This window comes from Staurois parvus, unplaced genomic scaffold (genome assembly GCF_062004578.1).
Source record: "Staurois parvus isolate SC_StPar_1 unplaced genomic scaffold, SC_StPar_1.0 ptg000561l, whole genome shotgun sequence".
NCBI lineage: Eukaryota > Metazoa > Chordata > Amphibia > Anura > Ranidae > Staurois > Staurois parvus.
Window position 1 is genome coordinate 3,633,590 of NW_028318357.1, and position 22,444 is coordinate 3,656,033.

At 46.7% G+C, this 22,444-nt stretch overlaps 1 protein-coding gene across 2 annotated transcripts in view; it reads right to left on the reverse strand.

Moving 5' to 3' along the window:
• The window catches only part of CFAP206 (cilia and flagella associated protein 206), an 88,171-nt gene that overhangs the window by 35,924 nt on the left and 29,803 nt on the right, over nt 1-22,444 (reverse strand). Inside the window, exons 4-6 of one of the 2 annotated variants that reach the window (XM_089691316.1) lie at nt 19,193-19,283; nt 17,304-17,492; nt 16,819-16,977 (exon numbers count right to left, since the gene is read on the reverse strand). In XM_089691316.1, coding sequence (XP_089547442.1) covers nt 16,819-16,977; nt 17,304-17,492; nt 19,193-19,283 — 439 coding nt within the window. The remainder of the gene's footprint in view (nt 1-16,818; nt 16,978-17,303; nt 17,493-19,192; nt 19,284-22,444) is intronic. The other variant, XM_089691317.1, reaches the window with a different exon arrangement.

Here is a 22,444-nt window from a genome sequence, read left to right on the forward strand (position 1 = left end):
ACAGACAGAATTGTTACTGAGTGCCAGAGAATTCTTACTCAGGGCCACAGAATTCATACTCAGGGACAGACAGAATTGTTACTCAGGGACAGACAGAATTGTTACTGAGTGCCAGAGAATTGTTACTCAGGGACAGACAGAATTGTTACTGAGTGCCAGAGAATTGTTACTCAGGGACAGACAGAATTGTTACTGAGTGCCAGAGAATTGTTACTCAGGGACAGACAGAATTGTTACTGAGTGCCAGAGAATTGTTACTCAGGGACAGACAGAATTGTTACTGAGTGCCAGAGAATTGTTACTCGCACAGACACAAAATTGTTACTTGCACAGACACAGAATTGTTACTCGCACAGACACAGAATTGTTACTCAGGGCCACAGAATTCATACTCAGGGACAGACAGAATTGTTACTGAGTGCCAGAGAATTGTTACTCAGGGACAGACAGAATTGTTACTGAGTGCCAGAGAATTGTTACTCAGGGACAGACAGAATTGTTACTGAGTGCCAGAGAATTGTTACTCGCACAGACACAAAATTGTTACTTGCACAGACACAGAATTGTTACTCGCACAGACACAGAATTGTTACTCAGGGCCACAGAATTCATACTCAGGGACAGACAGAATTGTTACTGAGTGCCAGAGAATTGTTACTCAGGGACAGACAGAATTGTTACTGAGTGCCAGAGAATTGTTACTCAGGGACAGACAGAATTGTTACTGAGTGCCAGAGAATTGTTACTCGCACAGACACAAAATTGTTACTTGCACAGACACAGAATTGTTACTCGCACAGACACAGAATTGTTACTGAGTGCCAGAGAATTGTTACTCAGGGACAGACAGAATTGTTACTGAGTGCCAGAGAATTGTTACTCAGGGACAGACAGAATTGTTACTGAGTGCCAGAGAATTGTTACTCAGGGACAGACAGAATTGTTACTGAGTGCCAGAGAATTGTTACTCGCACAGACACAAAATTGTTACTTGCACAGACACAGAATTGTTACTCGCACAGACACAGAATTGTTACTCAGGGCCACAGAATTCATACTCAGGGACAGACAGAATTGTTACTGAGTGCCAGAGAATTGTTACTCAGGGACAGACAGAATTGTTACTGAGTGCCAGAGAATTGTTACTCAGGGACAGACAGAATTGTTACTGAGTGCCAGAGAATTGTTACTCGCACAGACACAAAATTGTTACTTGCACAGACACAGAATTGTTACTCGCACAGACACAGAATTGTTACTCAGGGCCACAGAATTCATACTCAGGGACAGACAGAATTGTTACTGAGTGCCAGAGAATTGTTACTTAGGGACAGACAGAATTGTTACTGAGTGCCAGAGAATTGTTACTCAGGGACAGACAGAATTGTTACTGAGTGCCAGAGAATTGTTACTCGCACAGACACAAAATTGTTACTTGCACAGACACAGAATTGTTACTCGCACAGACACAGAATTGTTACTCAGGGCCACAGAATTCATACTCAGGGACAGACAGAATTGTTACTGAGTGCCAGAGAATTGTTACTCAGGGACAGACAGAATTGTTACTGAGTGCCAGAGAATTGTTACTCAGGGACAGACAGAATTGTTACTGAGTGCCAGAGAATTGTTACTCGCACAGACACAAAATTGTTACTTGCACAGACACAGAATTGTTACTCGCACAGACACAGAATTGTTACTCAGGGCCACAGAATTCATACTCAGGGACAGACAGAATTGTTACTGAGTGCCAGAGAATTGTTACTCAGGGACAGACAGAATTGTTACTGAGTGCCAGAGAATTGTTACTCAGGGACAGACAGAATTGTTACTGAGTGCCAGAGAATTGTTACTCAGGGACAGACAGAATTGTTACTGAGTGCCAGAGAATTGTTACTCAGGGACAGACAGAATTGTTACTGAGTGCCAGAGAATTGTTACTCACACAGACACAAAATTGTTACTTGCACAGACACAGAATTGTTACTCGCACAGACACAGAATTGTTACTCAGGGCCACAGAATTCATACTCAGGGACAGACAGAATTGTTACTGAGTGCCAGAGAATTGTTACTCAGGGACAGACAGAATTGTTACTGAGTGCCAGAGAATTGTTACTCGCACAGACACAAAATTGTTACTTGCACAGACACAGAATTGTTACTCGCACAGACACAGAATTGTTACTCAGGGCCACAGAATTCATACTCAGGGACAGACAGAATTGTTACTGAGTGCCAGAGAATTGTTACTCAGGGACAGACAGAATTGTTACTGAGTGCCAGAGAATTGTTACTCAGGGACAGACAGAATTGTTACTGAGTGCCAGAGAATTGTTACTCGCACAGACACAAAATTGTTACTTGCACAGACACAGAATTGTTACTCGCACAGACACAGAATTGTTACTCGCACAGACACAGAATTGTTACTCAGGGCCACAGAATTCATACTCAGGGACAGACAGAATTGTTACTGAGTGCCAGAGAATTGTTACTCAGGGACACCTAATCGTTGAATTAAATAGTATGTCAGACAACATGCAGAGGAGTGGCAGAGGAGGCAATGTTTTAGGAGCGAGCAGACGTGGCAGCAGAGGAAGGGGTCGAGGCAGCAGTATTCGCAGCCAGAGGCCAGTGCTCCCGGTGTCATCCAGCGGTCGTGTCTCCACCGACAACCCTGCCGTCATTGATTGGTTGGCTCGGTCGTCTTCCTCTTCCCAGGTCACCTCTGACACCTACAGCCAACGGTCGGTGGGTACGTCAGACACAACCGTTAGTTGGCATGGCCCGGGAGCAAGCCCACTGAAATCACGTGTCCTCTACCTGCCCCTGTCCTTTGCTGTTCCCTCACCAAGCGAAGTATCGCATGCTGTGGGCTCAGCCCCACTGTACAGTGAGTAAGAGCTAACAGAGGGCGGTCAGGAACGGGGGGAGACATCGGCCTTTTCAGCAGCCAAGCGAACAAGTACTGGCGAGGAGAGTGGCTCGGTAGCCGGTCTAGAGACAGGTCTGTCTCCTGACCCAGACGCAGCCGAGGGGGCTAGTAGTGAGGCGGAGACCCTACTTGATGATGAGGAGGTTGATCGCACTTGGCAGCCTCGTCGTCATCAGGCAATTTCTTCCGCATCATCAGGAGAAGAGGGTGGCAGCTTGGCAGCGAGCAAAACAGTCGGTGGGTTGCCCAGGAGACAGCAGCAGGGTCGCATCAGTGTCAGTGGAGCCAAACGTCCACGGAGTAGAGCACCAGCTCCACTGCAGCCTACCACCACGGCCAGTAGTGGTGCCGGTGCGCACGGAGGAAGTAGCAGTCAGCCAGTGAAGAGTAGCGGGGGCAAAGTTTCCTACTCGGTGGTGTGGCAATTTTTCCTCAAGCCGCCCGAGGAAGTAAACGTAGCCGTATGTCGACTATGTGGCCAGAAATGCAAGCGTGGCCAGGGGGCCCATGTTGGGACTACAGCGTTGCGTCAGCATATGCAGCGTCACCATTCGGTGGCCTGGGAAAACCGTGATAAACATACGGCGGTTCTGCCTGCCCCAGCCCCCGCTCCATCACCCGCTCCGTTACTTGCTCCGTCACCCGACGTCGTCAATCGCCCTCTATCAGCCAGTCAAGGCTCCAACACCTCTGCTGAGGGGAGTTGTCGCTCGTTGGCATCTTCCGCTCGTTCAGATGCTCCTTCTCCTGCTACTCCTCTTCTCGGATTCCGTCAACAGTCTTTCTTGGAATCCGTATCCAAGAGACAACCCGACGGTGCAAAAGCTGAACGTCCTCCTGTCCAAGTTGCTGGTGCTGCAGTCCCTCCCTTTCCAACTGGTGGACTCAGCACCTTTCCGAGAAATGATGGCTTGTGCCGCGCCGCGGTGGAGAGTGCCAAGCCGTCATTTCTTTGCCCAAAAGGCAGTGCCAGCCCTGCATTCACATGTAGAAGAGATGGTGGGCCAGTCTTTGAGCATGTCGGTCTCTGCCAAAGTGCACGGCAGCGCCGACGTGTGGAGCTGTAACTACGGTCAGGGACAGTACATGTCATTTACGGCCCACTGGGTGAACGTGGTGCCGGCACAGCCGCACCAGCAACTTGGACAGGTCACGACGCTTTTGCCTCCACGTTTGCACGTCCTTGGTCCAGCAAGCATGTCCGCCTCTACCACCTCTTTTTCCGCCGTGTCCTCAGCCGCCACCCCCGTGCCAAGTCCCATTACCCGACCGGCATATCACATGTGCAGGGCGCAACGGTGTCACGCTGTGCTGCACCTGGTATGCCTTGGCGAACGTAGTCACACAGGGGAGGAACTGCTGAGTGTAATGAACAGAGAAATCGACAGATGGCTGTCTCCGCGCAAACTAAAAATCGGAACCATGTTGACTGACAACGGAAAGAACATGGTGTCTGCTCTGCGTCAAGGAAGGTTGTGCCATGCATGGCTCACGTGTTCAATCTGGTTGTCAAGCGGTTCCTAAAATCCACCATCCCACTGCAAGACATCCTTAAAATGTCACGTAAACTGTGCATGCATTTCAGCCATTCCTACACCGCAAAGAACACCCTCATTGAGCTGCAGCGGCAGAACGGAATTCCACAGCATCGCCTGATCTGCGACGTTGCAACAAGGTGGAATTCAACCCTACACATGTTAGACCGCCTTTACGAGCAGCGAAAGGCCATCACCGATTTCCTGATGTTACAAGCGGATAAAGGTACTCCCCTGTGTAACTTAGATGTCAGCCATTGGCAGCTCATGCGTGACACCTGCCGCTTGCTCAGGCCCTTTGAGGAGGCCACGCTATTCGTGAGTCGGCAGGACTATGGGATGAACGACGTCATTCCTCTGTTGCACGTCCTGGAACAAATGCTGTTAACAATGGCTGGTCAGGGTGCGGTAGACGTGGCGCACAGATCTCAACGCCACATGACCCCTGTGGGGGCAGGACAGGAAGAAGAGGAGGAGGTAGAGGAGGACATTTGTGCTCAGGAATTATTGAGTGAAATGGGTGGTTTTTCCACTCAGCGGACAGGAGTGGAGGAGCAGGAGCATCTGGTAGAGGAGGAGGAGGAGGAGACAGAGGACCCAGACGCACCGTGGCAGTATGCTGTGGAGATGGAGGCAGGGAGTCCCTCGCATTCCTTGGCACAAATGGCCCATAGCATGCTCGGTTGCTTGCGTAGCGACAGCCGAATAATAACCATCAGACAGAGGGATGACTTTTGGCTGTCCACCTTGTTGGACCCTCGCTACCGGTCCAAAATGGTGGCCTTTTTCACACCTGCTGAGAGGGAGGCCAAAATTACGTACTATAAAAACCACCTATGTAGTCAGTTGGTCTCTGCCTTTGTGCGCCAACGTCCATCCTCAGACACTATGGGCCCTGTGCGCTCGCGTTCCGCTGGCATGGCAGCAGGGGAGGGGTGGGGTGGTAGGAGCAGTGGCAGCTCCACCAGCAGCGGCTGCCTCAGTCTGCAGTCGATGATGAGTAGCTTTCTTCACCAGTGCAGTGAGGAAACTACTAACCAGCCGCAGCAGCAGCAGCAGCATCAGGTGGACCTGGAGCAGGAGCTCAAACAACAGGCTTGGGCCTACTTGGACAGCACCCTGCCAACCGAGGTAGACAATCCCCTTGACTACTGGGCAACGAAACTTGACCTTTGGCCCCAACTAGCTGAATTTGCCCTTGAAAGGCTGTCATGCCCGGCCAGTAGCGTGGCATCGGAGCGCGTGTTTAGTGCGGCAGGAGGTATTGTAACTCCGCGGAGGACACGACTGTCCACCCAAAGTGTGGAGAGACTCACGTTTGTGAAAATGAATCAGGCGTGGATTAGTCTGGATTTCAAACCACCAGTTCCTGACACAACTGACTAAATTCGCCATGAATCATGCCTCAAACATGTGCCACTTTCAGGTCTCCTCACACTGCTGGTGTGTTTAATTTTTTGACATAGGGTGCTGGCAGATTACGGGCCTCCTATAGCTGCTGCCAGGCCCCTAATCTGCCATAGGCCCCTATATACCGCCTCCTCATGCTGCTGCTAGGTCCAGAGTCTCTCATGGGTCCCTGTACGGCCTCCCATTGCTGCTGTCTCCATCGCCACACTCTGCTGCCATGTGCCACTTTCAGGTCTCTTCACACTGCTGGTGTGTTTAATTTTTTGACATAGGGTGCAGGCAGATTACGGGCCTCACATAGCTGCTGCCAGGCCCCTAATCTGCCATGGGCCCCTATATACCGCCTCCTCATGCTGCTGCCAAGTCCAGAGTCTCTCATGGGTCCCTGTACGGCCTCCCATTGCTGCTGTCTCCATCGCCACACTCTGCTGCCATGTGCCACTTTCAGGTCTCTTCACACTGCTGGTGTGTTTAATTTTTTGACATAGGGTGCAGGCAGATTACGGGCCTCACATAGCTGCTGCCAGGCCCCTAATCTGCCATGGGCCCCTATATACCGCCTCCTCATGCTGCTGCCAAGTCTAGAGTCTCTCATGGGTCCCTGTACGGCCTCCCATTGCTGCTGTCTCCATCGCCACACTCTGCTGCCATGTGCCACTTTCAGGTCTCTTCACACTGCTGGTGTGTTTAATTTTTTGACATAGGGTGCAGGCAGATTACGGGCCTCACATAGCTGCTGCCAGGCCCCTAATCTGCCATGGGCCCCTATATACCGCCTCCTCATGCTGCTGCCAAGTCCAGAGTCTCTCATGGGTCCCTGTACGGCCTCCCATTGCTGCTGTCTCCATCGCCACACTCTGCTGCCATGTGCCACTTTCAGGTCTCTTCACACTGCTGGTGTGTTTAATTTTTTGACATAGGGTGCAGGCAGATTACGGGCCTCACATAGCTGCTGCCAGGCCCCTAATCTGCCATGGGCCCCTATATACCGCCTCCTCATGCTGCTGCCAAGTCCAGAGTCTCTCATGGGTCCCTGTACGGCCTCCCATTGCTGCTGTCTCCATCGCCACACTCTGCTGCCATGTGCCACTTTCAGGTCTCTTCACACTGCTGGTGTGTTTAATTTTTTGACATAGGGTGCAGGCAGATTACGGGCCTCACATAGCTGCTGCCAGGCCCCTAATCTGCCATGGGCCCCTATATACCGCCTCCTCATGCTGCTGCCAAGTCCAGAGTCTCTCATGGGTCCCTGTACGGCCTCCCATTGCTGCTGTCTCCATCGCCACACTCTGCTGCCATGTGCCACTTTCAGGTCTCTTCACACTGCTGGTGTGTTTAATTTTTTGACATAGGGTGCAGGCAGATTACGGGCCTCACATAGCTGCTGCCAGGCCCCTAATCTGCCATGGGCCCCTATATACCGCCTCCTCATGCTGCTGCCAAGTCTAGAGTCTCTCATGGGTCCCTGTACGGCCTCCCATTGCTGCTGTCTCCATCGCCACACTCTGCTGCCATGTGCCACTTTCAGGTCTCTTCACACTGCTGGTGTGTTTAATTTTTTGACATAGGGTGCAGGCAGATTACGGGCCTCACATAGCTGCTGCCAGGCCCCTAATCTGCCATGGGCCCCTATATACCGCCTCCTCATGCTGCTGCCAAGTCCAGAGTCTCTCATGGGTCCCTGTACGGCCTCCCATTGCTGCTGTCTCCATCGCCACACTCTGCTGCCATGTGCCACTTTCAGGTCTCTTCACACTGCTGGTGTGTTTAATTTTTTGACATAGGGTGCAGGCAGATTACGGGCCTCACATAGCTGCTGCCAGGCCCCTAATCTGCCATGGGCCCCTATATACCGCCTCCTCATGCTGCTGCCAAGTCTAGAGTCTCTCATGGGTCCCTGTACGGCCTCCCATTGCTGCTGTCTCCATCGCCACACTCTGCTGCCATGTGCCACTTTCAGGTCTCTTCACACTGCTGGTGTGTTTAATTTTTTGACATAGGGTGCAGGCAGATTACGGGCCTCACATAGCTGCTGCCAGGCCCCTAATCTGCCATGGGCCCCTATATACCGCCTCCTCATGCTGCTGCCAAGTCCAGAGTCTCTCATGGGTCCCTGTACGGCCTCCCATTGCTGCTGTCTCCATCGCCACACTCTGCTGCCATGTGCCACTTTCAGGTCTCTTCACACTGCTGGTGTGTTTAATTTTTTGACATAGGGTGCAGGCAGATTACGGGCCTCACATAGCTGCTGCCAGGCCCCTAATCTGCCATGGGCCCCTATATACCGCCTCCTCATGCTGCTGCCAAGTCTAGAGTCTCTCATGGGTCCCTGTACGGCCTCCCATTGCTGCTGTCTCCATCGCCACACTCTGCTGCCATGTGCCACTTTCAGGTCTCTTCACACTGCTGGTGTGTTTAATTTTTTGACATAGGGTGCAGGCAGATTACGGGCCTCACATAGCTGCTGCCAGGCCCCTAATCTGCCATGGGCCCCTATATACCGCCTCCTCATGCTGCTGCCAAGTCCAGAGTCTCTCATGGGTCCCTGTACGGCCTCCCATTGCTGCTGTCTCCATCGCCACACTCTGCTGCCATGTGCCACTTTCAGGTCTCTTCACACTGCTGGTGTGTTTAATTTTTTGACATAGGGTGCAGGCAGATTACGGGCCTCACATAGCTGCTGCCAGGCCCCTAATCTGCCATGGGCCCCTATATACCGCCTCCTCATGCTGCTGCCAAGTCTAGAGTCTCTCATGGGTCCCTGTACGGCCTCCCATTGCTGCTGTCTCCATCGCCACACTCTGCTGCCATGTGCCACTTTCAGGTCTCTTCACACTGCTGGTGTGTTTAATTTTTTGACATAGGGTGCAGGCAGATTACGGGCCTCACATAGCTGCTGCCAGGCCCCTAATCTGCCATGGGCCCCTATATACCGCCTCCTCATGCTGCTGCCAAGTCCAGAGTCTCTCATGGGTCCCTGTACGGCCTCCCATTGCTGCTGTCTCCATCGCCACACTCTGCTGCCATGTGCCACTTTCAGGTCTCTTCACACTGCTGGTGTGTTTAATTTTTTGACATAGGGTGCAGGCAGATTACGGGCCTCACATAGCTGCTGCCAGGCCCCTAATCTGCCATGGGCCCCTATATACCGCCTCCTCATGCTGCTGCCAAGTCTAGAGTCTCTCATGGGTCCCTGTACGGCCTCCCATTGCTGCTGTCTCCATCGCCACACTCTGCTGCCATGTGCCACTTTCAGGTCTCTTCACACTGCTGGTGTGTTTAATTTTTTGACATAGGGTGCAGGCAGATTACGGGCCTCACATAGCTGCTGCCAGGCCCCTAATCTGCCATGGGCCCCTATATACCGCCTCCTCATGCTGCTGCCAAGTCCAGAGTCTCTCATGGGTCCCTGTACGGCCTCCCATTGCTGCTGTCTCCATCGCCACACTCTGCTGCCATGTGCCACTTTCAGGTCTCTTCACACTGCTGGTGTGTTTAATTTTTTGACATAGGGTGCAGGCAGATTACGGGCCTCACATAGCTGCTGCCAGGCCCCTAATCTGCCATGGGCCCCTATATACCGCCTCCTCATGCTGCTGCCAAGTCTAGAGTCTCTCATGGGTCCCTGTACGGCCTCCCATTGCTGCTGTCTCCATCGCCACACTCTGCTGCCATGTGCCACTTTCAGGTCTCTTCACACTGCTGGTGTGTTTAATTTTTTGACATAGGGTGCAGGCAGATTACGGGCCTCACATAGCTGCTGCCAGGCCCCTAATCTGCCATGGGCCCCTATATACCGCCTCCTCATGCTGCTGCCAAGTCCAGAGTCTCTCATGGGTCCCTGTACGGCCTCCCATTGCTGCTGTCTCCATCGCCACACTCTGCTGCCATGTGCCACTTTCAGGTCTCTTCACACTGCTGGTGTGTTTAATTTTTTGACATAGGGTGCAGGCAGATTACGGGCCTCACATAGCTGCTGCCAGGCCCCTAATCTGCCATGGGCCCCTATATACTGCCTCCTCATGCTGCTGCCAAGTCTAGAGTCTCTCATGGGTCCCTGTACGGCCTCCCATTGCTGCTGTCTCCATCGCCACACTCTGCTGCCATGTGCCACTTTCAGGTCTCTTCACACTGCTGGTGTGTTTAATTTTTTGACATAGGGTGCAGGCAGATTACGGGCCTCACATAGCTGCTGCCAGGCCCCTAATCTGCCATGGGCCCCTATATACCGCCTCCTCATGCTGCTGCCAAGTCCAGAGTCTCTCATGGGTCCCTGTACGGCCTCCCATTGCTGCTGTCTCCATCGCCACACTCTGCTGCCATGTGCCACTTTCAGGTCTCTTCACACTGCTGGTGTGTTAAATTTTTTGACATAGGGTGCAGGCAGATTACGGGCCTCACATAGCTGCTGCCAGGCCCCTAATCTGCCATGGGCCCCTATATACCGCCTCCTCATGCTGCTGCCAAGTCTAGAGTCTCTCATGGGTCCCTGTACGGCCTCCCATTGCTGCTGTCTCCATCGCCACACTCTGCTGCCATGTGCCACTTTCAGGTCTCTTCACACTGCTGGTGTGTTTAATTTTTTGACATAGGGTGCAGGCAGATTACGGGCCTCACATAGCTGCTGCCAGGCCCCTAATCTGCCATGGGCCCCTATATACCGCCTCCTCATGCTGCTGCCAAGTCCAGAGTCTCTCATGGGTCCCTGTACGGCCTCCCATTGCTGCTGTCTCCATCGCCACACTCTGCTGCCATGTGCCACTTTCAGGTCTCTTCACACTGCTGGTGTGTTTAATTTTTTGACATAGGGTGCAGGCAGATTACGGGCCTCACATAGCTGCTGCCAGGCCCCTAATCTGCCATGGGCCCCTATATACCGCCTCCTCATGCTGCTGCCAAGTCTAGAGTCTCTCATGGGTCCCTGTACGGCCTCCCATTGCTGCTGTCTCCATCGCCACACTCTGCTGCCATGTGCCACTTTCAGGTCTCTTCACACTGCTGGTGTGTTTAATTTTTTGACATAGGGTGCAGGCAGATTACGGGCCTCACATAGCTGCTGCCAGGCCCCTAATCTGCCATGGGCCCCTATATACCGCCTCCTCATGCTGCTGCCAAGTCCAGAGTCTCTCATGGGTCCCTGTACGGCCTCCCATTGCTGCTGTCTCCATCGCCACACTCTGCTGCCATGTGCCACTTTCAGGTCTCTTCACACTGCTGGTGTGTTAAATTTTTTGACATAGGGTGCAGGCAGATTACGGGCCTCACATAGCTGCTGCCAGGCCCCTAATCTGCCATGGGCCCCTATATACCGCCTCCTCATGCTGCTGCCAAGTCTAGAGTCTCTCATGGGTCCCTGTACGGCCTCCCATTGCTGCTGTCTCCATCGCCACACTCTGCTGCCATGTGCCACTTTCAGGTCTCTTCACACTGCTGGTGTGTTTAATTTTTTGACATAGGGTGCAGGCAGATTACGGGCCTCACATAGCTGCTGCCAGGCCCCTAATCTGCCATGGGCCCCTATATACCGCCTCCTCATGCTGCTGCCAAGTCCAGAGTCTCTCATGGGTCCCTGTACGGCCTCCCATTGCTGCTGTCTCCATCGCCACACTCTGCTGCCATGTGCCACTTTCAGGTCTCTTCACACTGCTGGTGTGTTTAATTTTTTGACATAGGGTGCAGGCAGATTACGGGCCTCACATAGCTGCTGCCAGGCCCCTAATCTGCCATGGGCCCCTATATACCGCCTCCTCATGCTGCTGCCAAGTCTAGAGTCTCTCATGGGTCCCTGTACGGCCTCCCATTGCTGCTGTCTCCATCGCCACACTCTGCTGCCATGTGCCACTTTCAGGTCTCTTCACACTGCTGGTGTGTTTAATTTTTTGACATAGGGTGCAGGCAGATTACGGGCCTCACATAGCTGCTGCCAGGCCCCTAATCTGCCATGGGCCCCTATATACCGCCTCCTCATGCTGCTGCCAAGTCTAGAGTCTCTCATGGGTCCCTGTACGGCCTCCCATTGCTGCTGTCTCCATCGCCACACTCTGCTGCCATGTGCCACTTTCAGGTCTCTTCACACTGCTGGTGTGTTTAATTTTTTGACATAGGGTGCAGGCAGATTACGGGCCTCACATAGCTGCTGCCAGGCCCCTAATCTGCCATGGGCCCCTATATACCGCCTCCTCATGCTGCTGCCAAGTCCAGAGTCTCTCATGGGTCCCTGTACGGCCTCCCATTGCTGCTGTCTCCATCGCCACACTCTGCTGCCATGTGCCACTTTCAGGTCTCTTCACACTGCTGGTGTGTTAAATTTTTTTGACATAGGGTGCTGGCAGATTACGGGCCTCCCATTGCTGCTGCCAGACATGTAATCTGCCATGGGCCCCCGTACCGACTCCTCATGCTGTGACGTTGCAACAAGGTGTAATTCAACCCTACATATGTTAGACCGCCTTTACGAACAGCTAAAGGCCATCACAGATTTCCTGATGTTAAAAGCGGATAAAGGTACTCCCTGTGTAACTTAGATGTCAGCCATTGTCAGCTCATGTGTGACACCTGCGCTTGCTCAGGCCCTTTGAGGAGGCCACGCTATTCTTGAGTCGGCAGGACTATGGGATGAATGAGGTCAAATCGGCCATGGGCCCCCGTACCGCCTGTTCACGCTGATGCTGGTCCCACAGTGTGACCTGGGTCCCTGTACGGCCTCCCATTGCTTCCACTCTGCCATGTACCTCTTTGAAATCTCCTCACACTCCTGCGGTTGTCCATTTTGTCATAGGTTGCTGGCAGATTAGCGGCCTTCCATAGGTGCCGCCAGGCCCCATATCGACCATGGGCCCCCGTACCTCCTGGTCACGCTGCTGCTGAGCCCACAGTGTGACCTGGGTCCCTGTACGGCCTCCCATTGCTTCCACTCTGCCATGTGCCACTTTGAAATCTCCTCACACTCCTGCGGTTGTCCATTTTGTCATAGGTTGCTGGCAGATTACAGGCCTTCCATAGGTGCCACCAAGCCCCATATCGGCCATGGGCCCCCGTACCGCCTGGTCACGCTGCTGCTGGGCCCACAGTGTGACCTGGGTCCCTGTACCGCCTCCCATTGCTCCCACTCTGCCATGTGCCACTTTCAGGTCTCCTCACGCTCCTGCTGGTTTCCATTTTGTCATAGGTTGCTGTATGGCCTCCCATTGCTGCTGCCTCCACCGCCACACTGTGGCTCCAAACACTGGTTTTGGCCCCGTGACTGGCCAAAGGAGTGAAGTGTGCAGTGATTCTAAGATCGACGGCACTCATCTGCATGTCATACTGACAGACAGTATTATTTCTCTTCCCCAGCAGACTCCAAGGGCATTTAAATTAAAGGTACAGTGTTCTGCACTAATATTAAGTCTCTCTGAAGCCTAGAAACACCCTTTTTTAAGTTAAATTCACAGCGAATTTATTCGACTCGAATCGAATATTGTCCACGAATTCGCCGAATCAGTCGAATCGAATTTTTCATTTCTTCGCTCATCTCTAATGATAATAGTAAACATGATAAACAAAGAGGGTGAATCTCCCTAAAGGGGGTGCAGACAGCAATAAAAACCTGACAGGTGTTGTGATCCAAAATGAAAAGAAAAAAGGTTTGCCTTTAGTTACAATTTAGTAAATTGTATATTTTCAGGATCTGTTAATTTGCTAATTCTTTTCTATGATACAATGAGGCTACAGTTTGATCCGATGCATTGTTAACATTTGGGTATCAAGAGCTAAAACATCTACATTTTTTGACAGTTGTGAAATTCATTAACAGAGAAGCCTGCTGTAAAGCAGTCAGGGAATATAAAATACTCCAGAAACAATTATGCCTATAAATGAGTTTTTTGGTTCATTAGACACTCACGATTTATAAATTGGTACCTCTGCTGATTGGGGACCAAGCCACAATGGATTTTTTTTGCTGTAATTTGCTCCTACCAGCGTTACCTTTTTCCTGATAGATTATTAATCACAAACCTCAGTGCCTGAAAGAAGTGCATTTCTGGAGCTACTGAAGAACACCAGCAATGACATTTGTTGATAAAACAAGCATAGGAACACAGGGTAAGATTGTGTTGAAGCTAGTTTGTCATTCACGTTAACATCCAAATAAGTAAACTCATAATTTTCTTGGTTTAAATAAAATAATTATTTGAAAATGAATGTGGAAATATTTACATTATTCATGTTTCTTTAAAGAAATAATATACCATTTAAAATTGCTACACAAGTCATTTTGTCTCTTAAAACGATTCTAAAGGTTAACTTTTTATTTTTGGAAAATAACAAACATGTCTATACTTATCTACTTTGTGCAGTGGTTTTGCACAGAGCAGCCCTGATCCTCCTTTTCTCAGGACCCCGTGGGCTCTCCTGGCCCCTCCCTCCTGTCAAAGGCCCCCACATCAAGCAGCTTGCTATGGGGCACCCGCTGTTCCATGTGTCTATTCACACATGGAGCCATGGCTTGGCCCCAACCCTTTCTCTCCGTGATTGACAGCAGCGGGAGACAATGAGGAGGCAGAGAACCAGGACAGCCAAGGCTGTCATGCACATCGATGGATCTCAATAGGGCTCAGGTAAGTATTGAGGGGGCTGGGAGCACTGCTGCACAGAAGGTTTTTTACCTTCATGCATAGAATGCTGAGCCTTTAAAACCATTTTAAAGTTATTAAGTGTCACAATCATGCACACAGGGAGAGGCGCGGTTCTCCATTTTGCTCCAAACTTCTGCATTTTGGTATTTCTCTTAAATTCAAAATCAGTCTCCCCCCTCCGACTTTCCCCCCTCCCTCAGAAATGCAATCAGTGTATGATGCCGAGGCCCTTCCTAACAATCATTTGACCAAATAAGGCAATTGGGTTCTGTTGTAAGAGACACCCTGTTGATTTTGAGTAGAAAAGAAGCTGTTATGCTTTGTGTGTAGACAGAGAAGTGAGGACTGTCTGCGTTTTAAAATCTAGCAGACAGAGAGAAAGCAAAGTCTCCTGCGATGAACCAACGAAACTAGCAGTCGAGACCAGAAATCCCTTTTAAGCTCATCAGACTTGAAACTGCTTACCCCAGGTATCTTTGTGGGCAAGTACTTATTTACCTAAAATTCTTTCTATTATCTGTCTGCAGTGCTGATGTGCTCTGTATGTTTATGTGCTTTTATATGTTTGCTGTGCTGTTGTGCTCTGTATGTTTATAGTCCTTCGGTCACGAGTTTGGTGAAAAGGTCAGGGGTCTGATGCTGCGCCCGTCACATTAAGAATTACCTTTTTCATTTCACCAAGAAGGGGACACTCCCCGAAAGCTTGTCCTCAAAATTGTTTGTTAGTGCAAATAAAAAAAGTATCACGGACAGTACTCAATTGTTTCTGTCGCAAATGCACTAATACGGCTACAGTCACCTCAACCAAAGCTGTTGTAATTTTTAAAACTGTAAAAATATTTAAATACAATATGGCAACCTACAGGCGTTCTGTACGCTGTTGGTGTAAGGAACACCAACAGAAATGTAATTTCCTGCTTCTGTGATTGGCTTACGGATTTTTTCAGATGTCTGCAATAAGGGGTTTATGTATAAAAAGTTAGCTGAATAATGTGACACACATCCACTCAGCTCCAGCAAAACTTGCCATATCCCTTATTATAGAACTAAAAATTAGATGGCGATCATAAAATACATGATAGTTCTACTTTAAAGAATATAGCAAATTATTTTAAAGCTAAGTGGATGTGTGTCACATTTGTTTAGCAAACTTTATACATAGACCCCTAAGATACAAGTAAAATTTTAGGCATCCTCTGCAATAGGCATTTCATTTTTTGTTAGATACTCTCTAAGGGTTAAATATCTCTAAAGGGATGCAGACACTGCAACTTACCTCGTTAGAACACTGAAAGTGCACCAAGTACTTATGAACCTAACCTTACCATTTGGGAAACAGTCTGAAAAGGATACAGTGGAACATACAGCTTTTTCTTCAGAGCAGAAAAATGTAGGAAACTACTACGAGCTTTGTTAAAATTTGTGCAACAGACACAGATTACCCAGTGTCACGGTCAGGGGTCAGGCTTGGAGGCCATTATCTATACCAGTGGAAAGGCTCACACAGACTCAGCAGGATAAATACATGAGCAGGTTCCCATGGAGGGTGACATAGACACACCCGAGGTGCGGAATCTAAGCACTATCCGGTCTTCACAAGATCTCTTGATGGTGAAGATGGGTTTTTGCTACATAGTAGTACCAGATCACAGTCCTCAGGATCCCCCCACCATTAGGTGAGCAAGCTGGGGTGCGGTAGCAGATGTAAACGTGGGGATCCTGTAGGGTCACAGCTTAGTGTGTGGATGTATGATCCAGAAGTGATGGATGATAAATCTTAATGAACAGAATGTGCACTCACCAGCTCTCTTGAAATTGAGCATTTTTATTTTTCCCGTATGTGCTTGCTGTTTACAGCTAACAATAAAATAAACCATGTTATGGTCACTGCTACCCAGATGTTCTTTTATATGGCCATTCGTAATAAGCTCTGCATGGTTTGAGATTACCAGGTCCAGCAGAGCATCATTCCTAGTCGGGGCTTCTCATGAACTGCACCATAAAATTGTACCAAAAATGTTTGCCCTTTAACTGTTCCTGCAGTACCATTACTCCAGTCAATTTCTGGGTAGTTAAAATCTCCCATTATTATCACTGTCCCAGCCCTTTCGATCTGTGCAAGGAACTGAGTTTCCACCTCCTCATTAACACTGGAGGGCCTATAACAAACTCCACTGATTACCTTTGTAGTACACACCCCCATGTGCAGTTCTACCCATAATACTTCAGCCTCATCACACCCTGATGTTTGAAGGCGAGTCACAAATATCAGTCAGAGAACATTAATAGTAAACAATATCTCCTGAATACTTACAATCATCGATTCCCTCTCCGCCTTTTCCACAGTCTTTGTTAAACAAACGTATGCCAGTGACTATCATAGTAAGTTCCTTCAGTTGACGCTCTTTATCCCTCTTAGATAAAGACAAAAAGGTGCCCAGCTCTGTGTGTGGGAAGATGCTCTGAAGAGCCGCTAAGGAAACACAGGAATTCAAATCATAAATAATATTATAGATAACATGATGCTTTTCCATCGACATTTGTCACATGTAATCCATCCAGTGAGCTCTGTGGCAAATCAGCAGAACTAACAACTAAACGAACACTCCTTACTATTGCAAAATATAATACTAGATTTACATGACACTGGATTTATATTTATTATGCAGTTTCGTAACTCCTATTCTACCAATTTATCATCACAAACATCACTTACCTTACCAGGTCCATGCATCATACAGGATACATCTACATTTTACCTTTTATTAAACACATTCATGTATCTTTTATTTTACAGACCTGTGGCTTCTCTAACAACTTTGATGTCAGTAGGGGAGCCGAGGCCAGACCTGAGGAGCACATAGCTAACAATTTTACGATATAGACTTTCCAGCTCCTCAGCTGTACGAGCTCGGCTGTCGGTGATCTCCCTGCTCACAGGTGCAAGTCTAGATTCCAGGACCTGATGGTGTTCATCTAAAAACTCTCCTGCAAAATATGAAGTTTTTTAAGGTATGTTTTATTAGGTTTTGTTAACAATATCATAGAAATTGGAAAACTGAGGAAAATATAGTCACCCTGTATTAACATTCAATATAAGACATAATGTTTATATGTTTTAGGTAAGATATTTCCAATGAGATCTACCAGCAATATGATGGCATATCCATTTTATATGCATTGATTTGTAGCACAGAGGTGCAATATATCATATCTTTTTTTTTTTTTCTTAAAGTGGAACTAATCTCTCTTGTCCTTTGCAGTCGAGGAAGCTTCCATCTTAGTCTCCGTTTGATGTTTAGTTGCCATGATGCTGCACATGTGATCAATTATGACGTCAGCCATTTGATGGCTTCACAGTTTAGTTGAGAGCAGAAGCAGCTGTGCCAGTTATAATTCATGCCATTCCTTGAATATACTTGCTTTAAAAAAACACTTAAATTTATAAGTTTAGTTGCACTTTAAATCAATGGGTTTAGTTCCACTTTAAGGAGAAACTACCAGAATGGAAACATGGGTACTGCCATTGACTGCCTACAGACAATTTGTAATTCATTCCACTTGCAGTCCTTCCTATACTTTAAGATGTGGATTAACTTTGCATTGTTAGCACAGACGAATATGCCTTTAATAACAATTCTCTGTTGTGTGTGTTCAAGTTTCCCATATTAAGACTATACTTTTATCTGTAATCCTATGAAGCATTTTTTAATATTTCTGTTTGCATTTCAGCACAACATATCCTCCAGCCATTTTCAGCCAGTCTTCATTTACTTTCTTCACATCATTACTGTGGACTGGCCTCTTGCTAGTGATAGTGGTAGGCTATGCCTGTGTGATATGTGCTAGCACGGCCCCCTGTAGCCTCCATCAGGGAGACAGCACAGAATCACAACTGCAAGACCATGGTCACCCCATAACATCCTGGAGAAGGACCTTCATGGCAGGATCACTAGGTATTATTTTAACAAAAGCGTGAAGACCACTTTTTAAACGCACTAACATGTTAAATGATCTTTGGGTGTTGCACAGCAACATTATTATTATTATTATAATACAAGATTTATATAGCGCCAACAGTTTGCTCAGCGCTTTACAATATAAAGGGAAACAATACAGTTCAATACAAGAGGGTTAGGAGGGCCCTGCTCCTTGGAGCTTACAATCTAAGAGGGAGGGGCTAGTGGTACAAAAGGTAATAACTGTGGGGGATGGACTGGTAGGAGGAATAGAAGATTCCATTATTATCTTCCCTGAAGAGAGAGGTTGTCAGAGATTGCCTGAAATTGAGCAGAGTAGGCGATAGTCCGATAAATTGGAGTAGAGAGTTCCAGAGGATGGGGGAAGCTCTGGAGAAGTCGTGGAGAGGAGCATGGAAGGAGGAGACAAGGGAGCTAGAGAGCAGGAGGTCGTACGAGGAGTGGAGGGTATGGTTTGGGTGATATTTGGAGACAAGATTGGTGATGTAATTTTGGGCAGAGTTATAAACATTATACATCTATATGCTTTGTGGTTTGTGTAATCTAACTGTGCAGTAAAAAGCTTCTCAATAAAACATATTTCTGATAAAAAAAAACCTAGTGCATCGTAGCTCTTTACAATATCATTTTTCAATATATTTACAGTTAAGCTGCCATCTTCTTTAGTGGTAAATGTGTACTATACGGCAGGTACAGTACAATGCTTACCTCTACTTGTATAATTCATGTCAAAATACACTTGCATCTTTATTGTTTCTAGTGAAGGACTTCTCGTGTCAAGCAATCTGTCCACACAAAGCTTAAAAAAACAGAAAATAACCAGCTAAGTCTTAGGACAAAACACACAGTATGATTCAGAAAGGCTATTCCACCCAAAGCCAGACTCTGGGGAGCTGGACCATATAGTGGCTTTTTATATTTCTCAAGAAACATAAAAGGCAAGATCTGCATGCCCGAATTTTCAGACCTGCTACTCTGCTGCTGCCACCAATTTACACTCTTCAGGCTGTATTCCCTGTATATAGAACTGGCCAGAAAAATGTAAGGGATGCTTCACTCCTCTTTAAATTTCTACCAAGTAAAGTCTGCAGACTTTGATAGGCTACTTTTTAATCTGCGGGGAATCAGAGTGATTTTATATGAAAACAGCCCAATGTTATTCCTTGCAGGCCAGATGCTTAAAGAATAGGGAGTACTTGTGGCAACATTCCCAGAGCCCTTGCCAAATGTTCAATGACTTCCTCCATCCACATGCATGTTGTCACTTTAGTTCCCAATGTTCTTGACAATTTCTATGTGTTCTTCACATGACTGAAGGGCTGTGCAAAGGGACAATTCAAACTGTAAGCAAACTGCTGAGAGCCCATGAGAAGTCATGCCTAATTTCAAAATGACACAAACCCTGCTGGTGCTGCTTTCTACTGATTAGGTCAATAAAACAAGGGCAAAAAAATTGGGAAAGTGTCCATCAACTCCACGTCAGCTCTCCTACTGAAGCCCAGCAACTATTTTTTATATAAAAGCACCCCACAGAAGATGGTTATGGATACAGTATGATGGCACTTAAATGACAAGAAAGACAAGGTTCCAACCATCACTGTACATGAGAAAATGATCAAGTACAGAATGAAAAAATTTGTTTCGTATTGATTCTAAGTTACTAACTTCGTTTTGTTGCATTCGTAACGAAATTTGTTTCGTTTATTCGTTTTTGACCAGTTTAGAATTTTTGTAATGGATTTGAGGTATTTGAATTGAAAATATGCTATTCAAATTAATTGTGAAAAATAGCTGGTTATATTCTATTTGAAATTCGAATTTCAGAAAATGACTTTTCTTTTATTTTATTCTATTCTATACTTTTCTATTCTGTTATATTATATTCCTTTCTTTTCTATTCTATTTTCTATTCTATTTGAAATTCAAATTTCGGAAGATGGCTATGTTCTTTCCATTCTATTTTTTTCAATTCTAATATATTCTTTTATTTTATATTCTATTCTATTTTTTCCTTTATTTTATATTCTATGCTTTTATTTTCTGTTCTATTCTTTTCTAATCTATTCTGTTTTATTCTTTTCGAAATTCGAATATCGGAAGATTGCTATATTCTTTCTATTTTATTCTATTCTATTCAAAATTTGAATTTCTATTCTATTCTTTTTTTTTATTCTATTCCTTTATTTTCTATTCTATTCTGTTTTATTCTTCTCGAAAATTTGAATTTAGGAAGACTGATATATTCTATTTTATTCTATTATATTCGAATTTCAAAGTTCAGAAGATGGCTATATTTTTTCTATTCTATTCATTTTTTTTTATTCGATTCCTTTATTTTCTATTTGATTCCTTTATTTTCTATTCAGTTTTTTTCTATTTTATTCTGTTTTTTTTCTATTCTATTATTTTTGAAATTCGAATTTTGGAAGACGCTATATTCTAATTTGTTCTATCCTATTCCATTCTATTGTAATCTATTCTATTATTTTCTATTCTATTCCTTTTATTTTGTATTCTTTTCTTGTATGTTCTATTCTATGCTTTTATTTTTCTTCTATTCTGTTTATTTTATTCTATTCTTTTCTAATTCAAATTTTGAAAGACGGCTATATTCTAATACACACACACACTGGTTTATTTACTAAAACTGGACAGTTCAAAATCAGGTGCACTTCTGCATAGAAACCAGTCAGCTTCCAGGTTTATTTCCAAAGCATAATTGAACAAGCTGATGTTAGAAGCTGATTGGCTACTATGCACAGATTGTGAGTGAACAAGCTTTAGTAAATCTCCCCCACAGTCTTTGAAGTAAATCAGCAATAGTCAGCAATTTGTTTACATTTCGAATTTGTTTTCTAATCTGAATTTCGCTTTATTTTGGATTTGTTTAACCACTTGCCCTCCAGAGGACTTACGCCCCCCCCCCCCCTTCCTGACCAGGCCACTTTTTGCAATACGGAGCTGAGTTACTTTAACTGACAAATTAAATTTATGTCCTGTTTTTCCCACAAATAGAACTTTCTTTCAGTGGTATTTGATCGCCTGTGCATTTTTTATTTTTTGTGCTATGAAAAAAAAAAGACCGACAATTTTGAGGAAAAAAAACAATATTTTTTAGCTATTAAACATGTCCAGTAAAAAAATATAAATCAAAGTTTGTGATAAATTTAGGCCAAAATATATTTTGCTATGTCTTTGCTAAAAAAATCCCAATACGTGCAAATTAATTGGTTTACATGAACGTTATAGCGACTACAAATGTCGGTATAGATACTGTTTTTTTTTTGTATACTAGTAATGGTGGTGATCATCGACTTAGCAGGACTGCGGCATTCTGACACTGGGGGGAACTGACTAACTGTCACTGACATCCCCAGTGACACCAATATAGTGATCAGTGCTAATAAAAAGCATGGACACTGTACTAATGACACTGGGTAGGAAAGGGTCAACATTTGGGCAGTCAAAGGGTTAACTGTGTGCTGTGTTGTGTTTTACTGTGTATGTGCTTTACTGTGTAAGCACATCGCTTTGTATTGCTCTGCTATGCAGAGCAATACAAAGTAATGTGCAGGAGCTAACAGGGGAGCGATCTGTATTGTTTACATATAGGTCTCTCCCCCGTCGGTGATACACAGTGATCGCCGAGTGCCAGCGGGGAAGCACTGGCCGTGAACCGATGATTGACAAGTGAGGCCGCCAATGTGCCCCCTACCTGGAAATGCAAATTCACACATATATATATATATATATATATATATATATATATATATATACACACACACACACACACACACATGATTTTGCGCAGCCCTGTTGCCCTGTAGCAGTATTTCTGCTATATGGCGGCAGGAAAGCGGTTAAGTTTGATTCTGAACGAAACAAAACGCACATGTCTACGAACAAGGCCCTGCTTACACGTGAGGGTTGAGGGGCAGTAACAACATGTGATTGAGTAAT